This window comes from Scyliorhinus canicula, chromosome 8, assembly GCF_902713615.1.
Source record: "Scyliorhinus canicula chromosome 8, sScyCan1.1, whole genome shotgun sequence".
Taxonomy (NCBI): Eukaryota; Metazoa; Chordata; class Chondrichthyes; order Carcharhiniformes; family Scyliorhinidae; genus Scyliorhinus; species Scyliorhinus canicula.
In genome coordinates this window covers 2,547,899-2,563,822 of record NC_052153.1, presented here as the reverse complement: position 1 = coordinate 2,563,822, position 15,924 = coordinate 2,547,899, and the positions used below count along the sequence as shown (strand labels likewise).

Here is a 15,924-nt window from a genome sequence, read left to right as displayed (position 1 = left end):
CCAAAGATGTGCGGGTTAGGTGGATTGGCTATGCTAAATTGCCCGTAGTGTCCTAAAAAGGTAAGGTTAAGGGAGGGGGTTGTTGGGTTACGGGTATAGGGTGGATACGTGGGTTTGAGTAGGGTGATCATGGCTCGGCACAACATCGAGGGCCGAAGGGCCTGTTCTGTGCTGTACTGTTCTATGTTCTATGTTCTAAGAAGACTCATGTGTCGTCCCCCCCCCACTCAACCCCCCTCCGGTCCCATCCACGCCCTTTCAACAGGTTGTTTTTAATTTGGTTATAATTATGAAACACCCTCTATTTTGTTACAAAAAATGAACCTCCAAGTGAAAGTTTATAAAATTGGTTAATTTATTTGTAACCCATGCAATTATGGTGGATTTGAACGAAATAATTTTGAAGTAAATGACATTTTTACAGCTATTGGACCGAAAGTGCTGCCATCAGTAATTTCAGCAAAGCAGAAAGCAGTGCAAGGTGGTGAAATGTCAATGGGAAACACTGATTTTCATGGTCATCTCTACTCCGATGCACCTCCTCTCCAAAAATGAATTAAACAGCACAAGTCAAAAGGCCAATTTATCTTGTCAAATTCTTGTTAAAGGTCAATCATAAAAAAACCCATGCAAAATTATTCATCTGGGAGTGACAATCAAAAAGTGAGTATATTTTACTCGAGGTGAGAACTAGTGTTTTTGATCACAAAGGGAATGATTTCGAAGTATTATTACAACCTTGAACAAGATAAATACTGTGCAGAGTTTTTTCGCCCAAAAAGGACGCAATGGCCATTGACAAGTGGAGTGCCAGTAATGGACCACTTTTTAGAAGGTGGTAAACTGTGCATCACACAAATTTATTTTCAACAGATGTGAGAGCATCTGCAAAAGGTTGATTATTAATGCCAAATTGCATTTTCGATTTCATTGTTTATATTTACAGAAATATTTTCTGAAGTAATCACTGCTCTATAATGTGCAAAAACACACCGTGAAATTGAAACATACAAAGCGCACACTCGTTGCTGCATCATTGGCTTTATCCAGTTGAGTAGCTTAATCAAGCTAACTAGCTAGCAATGGGGGAACAGAAATCAGCCAGCCAATCGTTTTTCACACCCAGATCACCACCGCTATCACCCACCAGATGCCATCCAGCAATCATTTGTGTGACTTCCATTGCACTTCCAAGTTCGACAGTACAAGCCTTGTGCATGTCACCTGGTACCAGTATTTGTTGATCTGACACTGTTGCTAGCTCTCTAGCTTCTCTGTCATTTATGCAGCCAGAAAATAAACATGTGCTTGCCAGCCTGAAGTGTGATATGTGGGCATATAGCCTCATTTAAACCCTTGAGCAGAATGCAGGCTGAGTGTTCAAAGGGGCATGAAAGCAGTGGGTAATAAACTAGACATAGTTCAATTTGTCGTTATCATTACGTAGCCAGTGTGGTAAAATCGCTGTGATTGAGGTGTGCAGTGTGGCCTAAAGGGGGCTGCAGGAGTAGATAACCGTCAGAATTCTGCTACCAGAGACATTGAATGTCTGTCGCGCTCAAACCTTAGACCACATAAATCTCAAATCATCTGCGGGAGCCATTTACTTTACTGTGGAACTTTACTAAGAATCATAGAATTTACAGTGCAGAAGGAGGCCATTCGGCCCATCGAGTCTGCACCAGCCCTTGGAAAGAGCACCCCACCCAATCCCACATTTCCACCCTATCCCCCGTAACCAGTACCCCACTTAAAATTTTTAGACACAAAAACAATTTAGCATGGCCAATCCACCTAACCTGCACATCTTTGGGCAAGAAGTAAATGAAATCCTATGTCACGACCCACCTCTGTTTAGGCGGCGTTGCAGCAGCAACCAGCAACAATAGTTAGCTGTGCAGTGACAGGTCCACATTGCTGTTTTCTGTGAGACACTGTACAGGGCATCAGCAGGAATGAGCAGTCTAGGGCAGCACGGTGGCGCAGTGAGTTAGCCGTGTTGCCTCGCGGCGCCGAGGTCCCAGGTTCGATCCCGGCTCTGGGTCACTGTCCGTTTGCACATTCTCCCTGTGTTTGCGTGGGTTTCGCCCCCACAACCCAAAGATGTGCAGGCTAGGTGGATTGGCCAGGCTAAATTGCCCCTTAATTGGAAAAATTGAATTGGATACTCTAAATTTTTTTTTTTAAAAAGGAATAAACAGTCTGTGTGCCTATCAACATCAGACTTTGGCAAACCTTAACAGGAAGGTCAATTACTCTGTGAATATACAAACAGGAGCCCACCCTTGCATATGTAAATCATGCTTTTCTGTGTAAGGCTCTTGGCATGGTGGGGGAGTGTGAATTATGCTTTCATTATGAAGCAATCAAACATGACACCACTGCTTGAGAGTGAGGGATTGATGACTGACCCTCTGAGCTATGGTGTCCAAACAATGCTGTCGTACAATTGCACAAAACCTCCGTACTCCAGCAGTGAACTGATACTGTGGACACACAGGCAAGCTAGAGCTTCTATGCACACATATTAAAAAAGGACAGTAGTAACATGGATACAAAATTGGTTACTGGACAAAAAGCAAAGACTGACAGTGAATGGTTATATTTTCAGCCTAGATGGAAGTATATAGTGGTGTTTCTCAGGGGTCAGTACTAGAACCATTGCTTTTTTTAGTATTCATGACCTGGACTGAATGGATATACAGGGCATAATTTTAAGTTCAAGATGACCCAAAACAGTCAATAAGTAGGAACATACTATCAGACTTTGAGACATAAACAGGCTGGGGATATGGGCGAAGTCAAGACAGATAGAATTCAATGCAGGAAAGTGTAAAGTGATATATTTTTGATAGGAAGAGCAGGGAGTGACAATATAAACAAAATGGTCTCGTGTTAAAAAGGATGTAAAAACAGAGAGACCTGGGAGTATATCTACAGAAATCTTTATATGTGGCAGAACAATTTGAGAAGACAGATCTGTCAAGAGGCCACACCCCTTTACTTTTGAAGATATGAGTTTTCAACTTTCAATTGACTGGAAATTTTGCAATTTGAACTGAGACTGAACAACCAACTTAATAATGCAAGGCCATCTCCCAAGGTTAAGGTGAAAAGCAAACGAGACTAGCAAATGACATTCACGCCATTTAAGTGCCAAGCAATGACAATCTCCAAGAAGAGAGAATCGAACCATCACCCCTTGATATTCGACGGCATTCTCATTGCTGAAACCCTTACTTGCAACATCCTGAGGGTTACCATTGATCAGAAAATGAACTGGACCAGCCGCACAAATACTGTGGCTACAAGAGCAGGTTAGAGGCTAGGAATCCTGTGGCGAGTAATTTCCCAAAGCCTGACCACAGTCTACAAGGACAAGTTAGTGGTGTGTTGGAATATCCTCCCCTTGGCTGGGTGAGTGCAGCTCCAACAATAATCGAAAAACTCGACACCATCCAGGATAAAGCAGCTCCTTTGATCGACACCCCTTCCACAAACATTCACTCCCTCCATCACCACAGTAATAGCCGTGTGCCATCTACAAGATGCACTGCAGGAACTCGCCAAAGCTCCTTAGGCAGCACCTTCCAAACCCACGACCACTACCATCTAGAAGGACAAGGGCAGCAGACACATGAGAACACCACCTAGAAGCTCCCCTCCAAGCCACTCACCATCCTGCTTTGGAAATATATCATCCTGGAATCCTCCCTGACAGCACGAATTGTAACGGTTCAAAGTGTGGTGGCTGCAGATTCCACAGTCACATTCAGAAGAGAATTTGAAAGGGAAAATAAATTACAGGGTTCTGGCAAAAAGTCAGGGGTGAGGGACTATGTAGACAACTCACCACCACCTTCTGAAGGGCAATTGGGAATGGGCAATGATAGATGGCCTGGCCAGAAAGCCCACATCCCATCAGAGAAGAGTGGAGAGAAGGACATTTTCTACAACTTGGAGACCCATGGCAATTCTTCAATGTCTAAGAAGGAGACATTAAAATGCAAAGTGCTGGATATTGAAACAATGACTACCCCAAAACCTCCTGGGAATTCACAATGGGTGCAGCATAACAGGCCAGTCTGCAGTCACTGTAGGAGATAGCTGGAAAGACTTCAGCAAAAGAGCAGGATCAGTGTTCCCTCTCACTCTCTCTTGCTCAATCTCTATCTCTCTCTGCGAGCCAAGATCTTGTAATAATTGCCACATCTACAACTGACCAGATCCATGAAAAAGCCAAATTGGCCAAAATCTTTAAAATCTACACCTGAAGAAAAATCAAAAGGCGCTTAACTGTATATTTTAACTTTTTTATTGGACTCTAACTTCCTTTATTTTTAACATGTGTGTATGTGACATCATGTTTTTCTTATTTTATTTCTCAGGTTTCATAATTGATAAATTTGCTCTGTCTTAACCAAGAACATTTTGTTTGATTGGCTCTTATCACTCACTGCATAACATAGTTCAATATATTTGGATTTGGAAAAGGCATAACTTGTGAAAAAACCTTAAACCTTTGTTGCGACCAACCAAGGAGGTTGAATGGGGGGGGGAGCCAGTTTACCCCTTCTCACCTGGTCATTAAATATGTTGGAATGTTGGGCTTTATTAATAGAGGAACAGAGTACAACAGCAATAAGGTTATGTTACTAAATTTTACTTGGGCCTCAGTTGGAGTATTATCTGGGCACCACTCTTTAGAAAAGATGCCAAGACCTTGGAGAGGGTGCAAAAGAGTTTTAGTAGAAGAGGTGCATGCTGATGTAGGATGCTGATTAAGGAGATATTTTATAGAGGTGTTCAAAATCATCAAACATTTTGATAGCTCGGGGTAGGTAAGGAGTCAGTGTTTCCTGTGGCAGGAGGGTTGGTAACCAGAAGATGCAGAAGTAAGGTGATTGACAAAAGAAATGAGGGTTACATGAGGAGAACGTTTTTACATAATGAGTTGTTTTGATCTGGAATGCACTGCCTCAAAGTGTGGTGGCTGCAGATTCCACAGTCACATTCAGAAGAGAATTTGAAAGGGAAAATAAATTACAGGGTTCTGGCAAAAAGTCAGGGGTGAGGGACTATGTAGATAGTTTTACCAAAGAGCTAGCACAGGCACAGTGGGTCAAGCGGTCTTCTGAGCTTCATCATTCCATAATTTCTTTTGTCGAGGTGCTTATGGCAGTGACTTTTGGTTCTTGACCCTCAAAGATGCTTTGCAACTTGCTCCAGAGAAAGTCTCAGTTTATGATGGTATATTGTGTAGTATGGTCACAGACAGAATGCTCATGTTGGACTTGTGTAAGATGCAAGTCATGGAAGGTCATGGTTACCATTCAAGCAGCTACTACAGGTAGTTATGGGTGGGTAGCTATGGAATATGTAGGTGATATGGGGGGACAGCTAGGGAAGATTCTCGATGCCTAGTTTATTCAATGAGATCTGCATTTGGACAACATTACCTTCTATTGCATGCATTTATAATATACTTTATAATTGAATGCAAAATTGTTTACAATTATTACTCTGTTAAACAATTTATTCTTAGACATGAGCTATTTGGTAATTTCTTCATACATTTTGACTTTCAACCAAATGTTGTAAAGGTTGCCTTTCTGTGATTGAATGCAGTGCTTCAATTTTCATCATTCATGGTCTAATGTTGTGCAAATATTGTACTAATACTGGACAAAGTAGCATTTCACACTTGTGAGAAATTCTGTTCCCTGGTGTAATCATTATATCAGCTTGTGTTCCCAGCTTAAAGTTGTATAAACATTCTCTCTTTTAATGACCCTAGCTGTACAAACCAAAAGTATGTCGATTGTGTGGCTCTTCAGCATACACTTACTATCTGGATTAATTTAACCTCGGGTAATAGTACATGATTTCAATTGTAGAAGCACCAAAGATGGAGCAACCTCTAATTAGCACAGTCGGGGGGTATGTTAAAATCTCTTCTGTACTTAGCAAGCTTTGGAAAATAATTTTTGCTGTTAGACTTTGGGAAGTAGATAAGTTCCAAAGGGAAAACAATTCTTAGAAGAGCGAAATATAGTTTACCTGTTATGAAGAACTCCATTAATCCCAACTGTATTATAGTAATGAGTGGATATAAAGTTACCAGCACTACAGTACCATTTCGACTCGCTTCTGCAGTTAACTTTATTATCTTGCCTGATCAATAGTATACAGTTGGGACAGCATTTCTCCATAATACACATAAACAGAATTTTATTTCCTGTTTTTCTGATATGGTACGGTCAGACTATTCTCTGAGAGCTGAACGCCACTTTAAAACTAATAATTTACCAAGCTTCATAAGTGATGTTGGGAAAAATTGTTTTTATGTGATTCACAGACAGGATAAGGCACGATATTAAAATGTTTGAATAGACTATGCACTTTAGCATCATTATAAGGTTGTCGGTTAGAAGAGTTGCTGTGTCAAAAGGTTACAGGATCTTGACTCTTGACATTTCTACACTCTCTGCTACATTATGTGTTGAACACTGTAAGCACACACCTCAATAAACAGAATGCTTTGCTTATAAGAACTGTGATATAATCAATATGAAGGGTATTAGTGAAGAAGTGTTGTTTAAGACTTGCGACTGGCAATAAAATTGTTTTACCAAACCTGTCATTTCAATGAAAAAGGAAAGATGTGCTGCATTAAATGTGTTGCGAAATATTTCTGTATAGGCTTAGTCACTGTTGATAATTACCTTTGTCTTTTTTTTTGTTCTGTTTTGCTAGAATTTAACCCAGACTTTCATGGACATTTACCAGCTGGCTAGCTCCAGGGTTACTGCTCTGGAAACAGAAATCACTTCACATCAAAAACACATTGCAGCTCTCAAATCCGAACTTCAGACTGCGTGCCTGCGTGAAAATAATGGCTTCGTTCCAGTAAGTGTCTGTTTTCACACATAATGCTTTACAGGTAGGTCACCCCTAAATTGTCAGCAGCAGCTGTACGATGCCTAGTGCTCACTATAATCTAAGCAAATATTTGTATTCATAGCTGACACTCGGCCTTCAAGAAAATATATTTTGGCTTGTCACTAATACATCTGCAATGAAAAGTTAGCAAACAAAAATATTAATTTCTGTACATCATGTATGTTCCAAAATTGTAAACAGTTGAGTGGTCATTTTCCATTGCAGTGTATCTGCTTGTTAAAAAATGGTCTGTAGAAAATTAAATCTCCTGTTAGTGTGTTAATATACCAACATGAAACTCGGCCAAGCAGCTACTGTTTCCTGGATTCCAAACGGCCTTCTAATCTTTCAACACAGCAGACAGGAAACACGTGCTTATTACCAGCCGGAAGTGGGGCGACCATCGTATTAGTAAAAGACGCAAAAAGTAAGGCATGTAGTGCCTGCCTAAACTTTTTTGCACATGCAAATGAATGACCCAACATTCGTCTGAGGAATCCACTGCGGAATTGGGTTGCCCTCAGCTGCTCGATCACGAATAGACCAAGTACCTGCCAATTTCCAAAATTTGTGGGTTCAATGGAATTAAGGCCCAAGGCCCAATATTGCGGGGTTGGAACCCGGGTCTCAACATTCCACCCCCATCCTGTGTGCTGGGAAATGGCACAACTAAATTTCTAGGCTGTAGTCTGCAGATCAAACCGAAAGCTTGACAACTATCTACCGTCTGCCATTACCAGGCATATTGTTTCTTTATTTGTGGACCTGTTTGTAATCGGGCCGTCATGCATTGGGCCTATATGTAAAATGCTACAAAAATCTTTGCAGTTGCAAAATTTTTATTGTGCATCTCAGTTAAAAGTGAAAAGTCAAGACACCATATTAGTAGATCTGGCGTGACGGCTCACAATTGACCTGCTGCTGGCCTTTGTTTTATACTGATAGCGGAAAAATATATTGGTCTGCTGTTAAGATGGCCTTCCACTTTAAGGATAATATAATTGGAACTTTTAAATTTCTGCACCTGACATGTACCAGTGAATAACAGAGGAGGTGTTACGTTCGTTGGAGTGGGTGAAGGCAAAGTGGGTGGAGGAGTTATTGCAGGAAGAGGTGTGGAGTGAGATGCTGAGGAGGGTGAATGCGACATCGTCTTGCACAAGACTGAGCCTCATTCAGTTGAAGGTGATATTTCGAGCACACCTCACTAAAGTGAGGATTCTGATTCTGGTCCCGGCCTGAAGTAAGAGTCTAAAGGTGATTGTTAGTGCCAACTTAGTGCCCAGGACAAACCATGGCAATTTGCACCTGATGGATGAACATTGGCCCAGTTTTTCACAGGCCATGACAAAGCAACAATGCTCACCACTGACCTCAAAGAAAGCTGCCGGCTGAGGCCCAGCAATCTCTGCAATGTGGATTTGACTTTTCTGAACAACAGTTTGAATCTCCGCCAGGACAGAGAGATCTCCAGGTGTGCAGAAGGTGTGATGGCACCGGGCAGGGTAAGCAGCCAGCCAGGGTTCACAGACCGCAAACCAGGAAATTTATATCCTTCCCTTTTTAATTTGTTATCTGCAAATGTAAATTAAATGATTATGATTGGGTTAGCATTGTAGAAGCCAAAATACAGACAAATAATCTTTTGGAGATTAAGAAAAGGTTAATTTTTTTAACAATTGTGGAATATTTGATTGTTATGAGGAAATATAACATTTCACAAATGCAGTACCAATCTTTCAGGGCCAGTGAGGTGAATATGAAGTTAGTATGACAGTAAAAACCCATTACATCTCAGGCAATAAGGGGTAACCTTTTAAAGAGTTTTTCGAGTGGAACTGACAGATGAAGTGGAAGTTCTCATCCAATCAATTGATATCCATTTGGGGTGGCTCATTGCTCATCTTCTGGAGAAGTGTAAAACCATTGGCAGCAATATCTAGATTTCCACCTTATTCTGCGCATGTGTGAACTCTAGAAATTACTGACCGTTCCTTTGGGAAATGAGAGCAAACACTGATAGTAGATAACGGGGAGCCAATGGATGTGGTATATCTGGATTTCCAGAAAGCCTTTGACAAGGTCCCACACAAAAGGTTGCTGCATAAGATAAAGATACATGGCATTAAGGGTAAAGTAGTAGCATCGATAGAGGATTGGTTAATTAATAGAAAGCAAAGAGTGGGGATTAATGGGTGTTTCTCTGGTTGGCAATCAGTAGCTAGTGGTGTCCCTCAGGGATCCGTGTTGGGCCAACAATTTTTCACAATTTACATAGATGATTTGGAGTTGGGGACCAAGGGCAATGTGTCCAAGTTTGCAGATGACACTAAGATGAGTGGTAAAGCGAAAAGTGCAGAGGATACTGGAAGTCTGCAGAGGGATTTGGATAGGTTAAGTGAATGGGCTAGGGTCTGGCAGATGGAATACAATGTTGACAAATGTGAGGTTATCCATTTTGGTAGGAATAACAGCAAACGGGATTATTATTCAAACGATAAAATATTAATGCATGCTGCTGTGCAGAGACCTGGGTGTGCTAGTTCATGAGTCACAGAAAGTTGGTTTACAGGTGCAACAGGTGATAAAGAAGGCAAATGGAATTTTGTCCTTCATTGCTAGAGGGATGGAGTTTAAGACTAGGGAGGTTATGTTGCAATTGTATAAGGTGTTAGTGAGGCCACACCTGGAGTATTGTGTTCAGTTTTGGTCTCCTTACTTGAGAAAGGACATACTGGCACTGAAGGATGTGCAGAGGAGATTCACTAGGTTAATCCCAGAGCTGAAGGGGTTGGATTATGAGGAGAGGTTGAGTAGACTGGGACTGTACTCGTTGGAATTTAGAAGGATGAGGGGATCTTATAGAAACATTTAAAATTATGAAGGGAATAGATAGGATAGATGCGGGCAGGTTGTTTCCACTGGCGAGTGAAAGCAGAACTACAGGACATAGCCTCAAAATAAGGGGAAGTAGATTTAGGACTGAGTTTAGGAGGAACTTCTTCACCCAAAGGGTTGTGAATCTATGGAATTCCTTGCCCAGTGAAGCAGTTGAGGCTCCTTCATTAAATGTTTTTAAGGTAAAGATAGATAGTTTTTTGAAGAATAAAGGGATTAAGGGTTATGGTTTTCGGGCCGGAAAGTGGAGCTGAGTCCACAAAAGATCAGCCATGATCTCATTGAATGGCGGAGCAGGCTCGAGGGGCCAATGGCCTACTCCTGCTCCTAGTTCTTATGTTCTTATGCTTCACCATCATTACCACTGCAAAACCTGGGCCAACGCCAATGGTAATGTCACTGAATGTTAAGGGGAGATGGTTAGACTCTGTTTTGTTGGAGATGATCAATCCCTGGCATTTGACACAAATTTTACTTACCATCTCTCCCCCCCCCCGCCCCAACTTGAATGTTGTCCAGGCCTTGCGTCATGTGGACAATGACTACTTCAGTATCTGAGGAGTCAAGAATGGTGTTCAATCATCAGCAAATATCTCCACTTCTGACCTCTGATGAAGACGCTGAGGTTTGAGTCCAGGGGCACGGCTTTGGAGGGGTGTTTCTGCCGACTTTTTCGGTGAGATCCAGATCTGGATTCAACCGCACTTTGTCATTTTTTGGTTGGGGGGGGGGCACTTGGGGAGTTCCTCCCCAGTCTAGCCCACACTTAGAAATCTTTTCAGCAATGTGGAGCTGAACTCAGCAGCGAGTCTGGCTCCTCAGAGGTCGGTGCATCATTTTGAAAGGGTGTTTCCCCCCTCCTCCAGGTGAAGGTTCCTCACCCACTGTGAGATTGCTGAGAGCCCTTTTAGGCCACACTTTTCCCCCACCCCCCAACCTTTATGAAGCCCCTTCATACCCCAGCTTCACTCTTCCCCCACCCTTCATAATCTCCTTCACTTTCCCTTTTATGGGCATGATGTCCCCTCAGGCCCAACCCTTGGTAGTGCTAACCTGACCCTGGCACTACCAGTCTGGCACTTGGGCAGTACCCCTGGCAACCTGGAAGTGCTATCCTGACTGCCAGTGCCAGGTTGGCATTGCCTGGGTACCAAGGAGTGCCAGGGTGCTGCCCTGTCCTGTCCACCATTGTGAGGCTTCAAGTGCCTCTGAGACCCCAGGGTGGCCATCACGCCTGGTCTACGCTTGTGGAGACCAGTAGTAATCGGTGTCCAGCAAGGTAGCACAGTAGTTAGCGCTGTTGCTTCAAAGCTCCAGGGTGCCAGCTTGGGTCACTGTCTGTGTGGAGTCTGCATGTTCTCCCCGTGTGTGCGTGGGTTTCCTCCGGGTGCTCCGGTTTCCTCCCACAGTCCAAAGATGTGCAGGTTAGGTGGATTGGCCATGATAAATTGCCCTTAGTGTCCAAAAAGGTTAGATGGGGTTACTGGGTTACGGGGATAGGGTGAATGTGTGGGCTTGGGTAGGGTGCTCTTTCCAAGGGCCATTGCAGACCCGATGGGCTGAATGCCCTCCTGCACTGTAGATTCTATGATCTATGACTAGCCAGTGTGGCTCCCGGGCACGAGGAGAATGTGGCCTCCGATAGGCCGTGCATATTTAAATGATCCTAATTTATCATTTAAATATGATTATCTAGACCACGGCGGGCTCCACAGGTTGGGTCACTCGCGCACGGTTTTGCATCCGGCACAAAACCCGATTTGGGCCTTCCACAATGCACACGAGATCAGCATTGGGCAAACCCATGAGGTGGCAAAACCATGTCCTAAGATACTACGCTGATGAACTCCTGCAATGATATCCTGGGGCTGAGATGATTGTCCTCCAACAAGCAAAACCATTTTCCTTTCTGCTGGCCAAGAGGAGTCTCCTCTCAACCAGAGGAGACTTTTCCCTGTTTTGCTAGGGCTCCTCACTCGGTCAAATGCTGCCTTAATGTCAAAGGCAGTCACTCTCACCTCACCTCTTGAGTTCAGTCCTTTTGTCCATGTTTAAACCATGGCTGTAATGAGGTCATGAACTGAGCGTCCTGAGCCCATACTCAGCAACAGTGTGCAGATTGGTGATTTTGATAGATTGGGTGACTGGGGAAACCTGGCAAATGGAGTTTAATGTGGGGAAGTGTGAGGTCATGCACTTCGGCAGGAGGAATCAAAAGACTGCAGGTGAATGAGATACAGAGGGGCCTAGGTGTTCCAGTGCATGAATCAAAAAAGCTAGAAGGCAGGTCCAACAAGTAGTTAAGAGAGCAAACGGCATTTTGGCCTTTATTGCAAAGGGGTTGGAGTTTAGAAATTGGAAGTTTTGTTGCAATTTTGCAGGGTGTTGGTGAGGCCTCACCTGGATTCCTGCATGCAGTTTGGGTCCCCTAAAAAAGGACACAGTAACACTGGAGGCATCCAAAGGAGATTCGCCAGTCTAATTCCTGGGATGAAAGAGTTGTCCCATCAAGAGAGATTAAATAGTCTTGGTCTGTATTCCTTGGAGTTTAGAGGAGTGAGGGGTGACCTTATTAAAACATAGAAGATCCTGAGGGGGGGTTGGCAGGGTAGATGGTGAGATGTTTTCACCAGTGGGAGAGTCTCGAACAAGAGAACACAGGCACAAGATAAAGGGGCGGTCATTTAAAACTGAGGTGCGTAGAAATTTCTCCTCGCAGAGGGTGGGGAATCTCTGGACTTCTCTGCCCCGGCGGGAGATGGAGGCCGGATCATTGGAAGTATTTAAACTGGAGGTGGATAAATATTTGATAGATCGAGGAATAGAGGGATATGGGGGAAATGACACAGAAGAGGAGGCGAGGCTGGAATAGATCAGCTATGGTCGTATTGAATGGCGGGGCACGCTTGAAGGACCTGGTGGCCCACTCCTATTCTTGTGATTAGGTGCCACTTGGTAGCACCGTTGATGACCCCTTCCCATCACTTTGTTGATGATAAAGAGTAGAATGATGGGGCGATAATTTGCTGGTTTGGATTATCCTGCTTTTTGTGGACAGGACATATCTGAGCAGTTTTCCACATTAAACCCCCGAAGTAAGTATAAGGTATACATTTTAGATCCTAAAATTAGTCCAAAATAAAAATGAGGTTGATTTGTTGCTAATTAAATATTAATTCGATTAAAATTAAGGTGTGAAGCCTGAATTGATTGATAAAATCGCATTTTTATTGAAGGAAATCGCTGATTTGATCATCCTGGTTGCAAAAACAGGACCATTTAATTGGTTAGTTTAGGTCTTCAGTACGGTTGCTAAAACAATTCCTTGGTGTATACTTTAAGGAGGTATACAGATAAAAGGAAAACAGCTATTAGAATTGGAATGGGAATTAGGAATGTTTGCAAAAATTGTGCCTTGTGAGGAAACTTCAGTGCAACGTTTTCGTATTTTGAGAATTCTATTTCATACTATTAGTCTGCAAACAATAAATATTTTATGGCGTGAAAATTAATTTTAAGCATGCTGTTCGTATCCAACACTTTCAAATAAGCTGTGCTGTGTGCTTCATAGTAGCTTTCTGTTTGTAGCTATAGGCCTTTGCAAATTTATTCCATTTTATGATCTTGATCAAAGAAAGGGGAAAATATTACAAAACGACAGAAGTTTAAACTACTAAAAAAACAAATTTAGCGTTGGAATCAGGAAGTTCCCAGAGTGATAAATACAGACGGTAGATTTCTATCTTTTAGGAACTGATTTTTGCAGATGTTTAGTACTGCAGTTAAAATGTTTACTTACATCGCACCTTCAATGTAGTAAAACGAACCAAGGTGCTTCTCAGAAGCATTGTCAAACAAGGTTTGGCACCAAGCCATATAATACAATACTGGGTACGTTTATGGAGCGTCCTAAAGAAGGTAAAGAGGTGAGGTAGGTCCAGACAGCTGAAAACATGGCTGCCAATGCTGGAACAAATGGGATTGTGGTGTGCAAGAGCTCAGAACTGGAGGAACACATCTCGGGCATTCGAGGCAAGGGGTGATTTGAGAAGCGAGGCCGAGAAGAGATTTGAAAACAGCGATGGAAATTCTCAAGTCAATCTGTACAGGTACAAACCTTGCAATCAGTAAATATTGGAGCTTTAAGATCTTGTGGATAAATGAACATAGATGGACAAGTAACCTTCCTCATCTGTGGTGACGTGATTACAACATGGTTACTTGTAGCAAAAATGCCATTTATAACTTTGAGGATATGCAAATTCTTCCTTTAATATCCTCTGTGTACCTTGACAAGATCACTATATTAGCAGGGGTTGTCACAAGGAGCATTTGATCTTTTTTTTGCATATTTCTAGTCAGAACTCTATGACCCCCTTCTCTCACATCCTATAAATAATGCTCCTCAAATGACAATCTTAAACTGGAAAAAAATTCAAATCTGGATCGGCTTCCATTTGTGGTGAGATTTCTTTTGACTGAAGCACATTTTGAGATTGGCATGATTAATTCTGGAAGCATTGTTGATGAGCCTCAGGAGTATACCATTTTGTATGGTAGTTTACTATGGGCCAGTACCTTTATAATTATAACAATAATCTTTATCATTGTCACAAGTAGGCTTACATTAACACTGCAATTAAGTTACTGTGAAAAGCGCCTAGTCGTCACATTCCGGCGCCTGTTTGGGTACACAGAGGGAGAATTCAGAATATCCAATTCACCTAGCAACACGTCTTTCGGGACTTGTGGGAGGGAACCGGAGCACCCGGAGGAAACCCACGCAGACACGGGGAGAACGTGCAGACTCCGCACAGTGACCCAAGGCGGGAATCGGACCTGGGACCCTGGAGCTGTGAAGCAACAGTGCTACCCACTGTGCTCCCATGCTGCCCACGACCTTGGACAACATTGTGCCATATCCATTTTACATTTCTCAGATAAGGAAAGAAAACTCATGGGCGGGATTCCCAGTAATGGGGCTCTGTCCCCGCGCCAGCGTCAAAACACCGGCCTTTCACTGGGCTTCCCTTAAGAAAGTCCAGAGTGATTCTCCTACTTGCAGGGCCCCGGAGTGCTCCTCGCAGCTCTGGGTACGGGGCGCTGCACTTCCGGTCGGGAGTCTGCGCATGCGCACGGCGGCTGCCTGTCCCGTGCGACATGGCAGACTCGCACCGCAGACCGTGAAACCATTGATGCAGACAGGCCTGTGTACGATACTTTGCTTCCTGAAGTCAATGACCAGCTCTTTAAGTTTTGCTGGTGTTGAGGTTGTTCTCATTAAACCACTCCACAAGGTTCTCTATCTCCCTCCTATATTCTGATTCGTCGTTGTTTGAAATCCAACCCATTACGGTCGTGTCATCAGTAAACTTGTAGATGGAATTGGAGCTGGATTTTAACACACAGTCATGTGGTATAAGGAGTATAGTAGGGGGCTAAGTACAAAGCCTTGCAGGGCCCCGGTATTGAAGACTATCGTAGAGGAGGTGTTGTTGTTTATTCTTACTGATTGCAGTCTATGGGTCAGGAAGTCGAGGATCCAGTTGCAGAGGGAGGGCCCAAAGCTAGGTTTTGGACTTGGATATGAGCTTGGCTGGGATTATGGTGTTGAAGGTAGAGCTGTAGTCAATGAATAGGAGTCTGACATAGGAGTCCTTGTTGTCGAGATGCTCCAGGGATGAGTGTCAGGCCAGAGAGATGTCGTCTGCTGTGGACCGGTTGCAACGGTATGTGAATTGTAGTGGGTCTAGACGTTCTGAGAGTATGGAGTTGATATGTCTCATGACCAACCTCTCAAAGCGCTTCATTATGATTCAATACATCGATCATGCAATAGTCATTAAGGCACATTGCCTGGACTTCCGGTGTGCACCATGGAGTAAGTGGTCACACAAAAGGCAGCTCCTGCCCAAGGTTACAGAAAAGAGCTCTTTTTTAAGCAATATGGGGTGGAATTTTGATGAAAAAGCATAGGTGAATGTTGGAGGAGTACTTTCCCCTAGGAATGGTATGTTTCTTGGTTACCAGACCCGCAGAAACAGTGAAACATTTGGCTGGAGCTACAGCAGAGACAAAAGCCTC

General features: G+C 43.2%; 1 protein-coding gene across 2 annotated transcripts in view; it reads left to right on the top strand.

Annotated features, from left to right (window-relative positions):
* LOC119970052 (coiled-coil domain-containing protein 171-like) overlaps positions 1–15,924 on the top strand; it is a 282,328-nt gene that overhangs the window by 225,537 nt on the left and 40,867 nt on the right. For both annotated transcript variants that reach the window (XM_038804011.1, XM_038804010.1), the window contains exon 24: positions 6,757–6,909. In XM_038804011.1, coding sequence (XP_038659939.1) covers positions 6,757–6,909 — 153 coding nt within the window. The remainder of the gene's footprint in view (positions 1–6,756; positions 6,910–15,924) is intronic.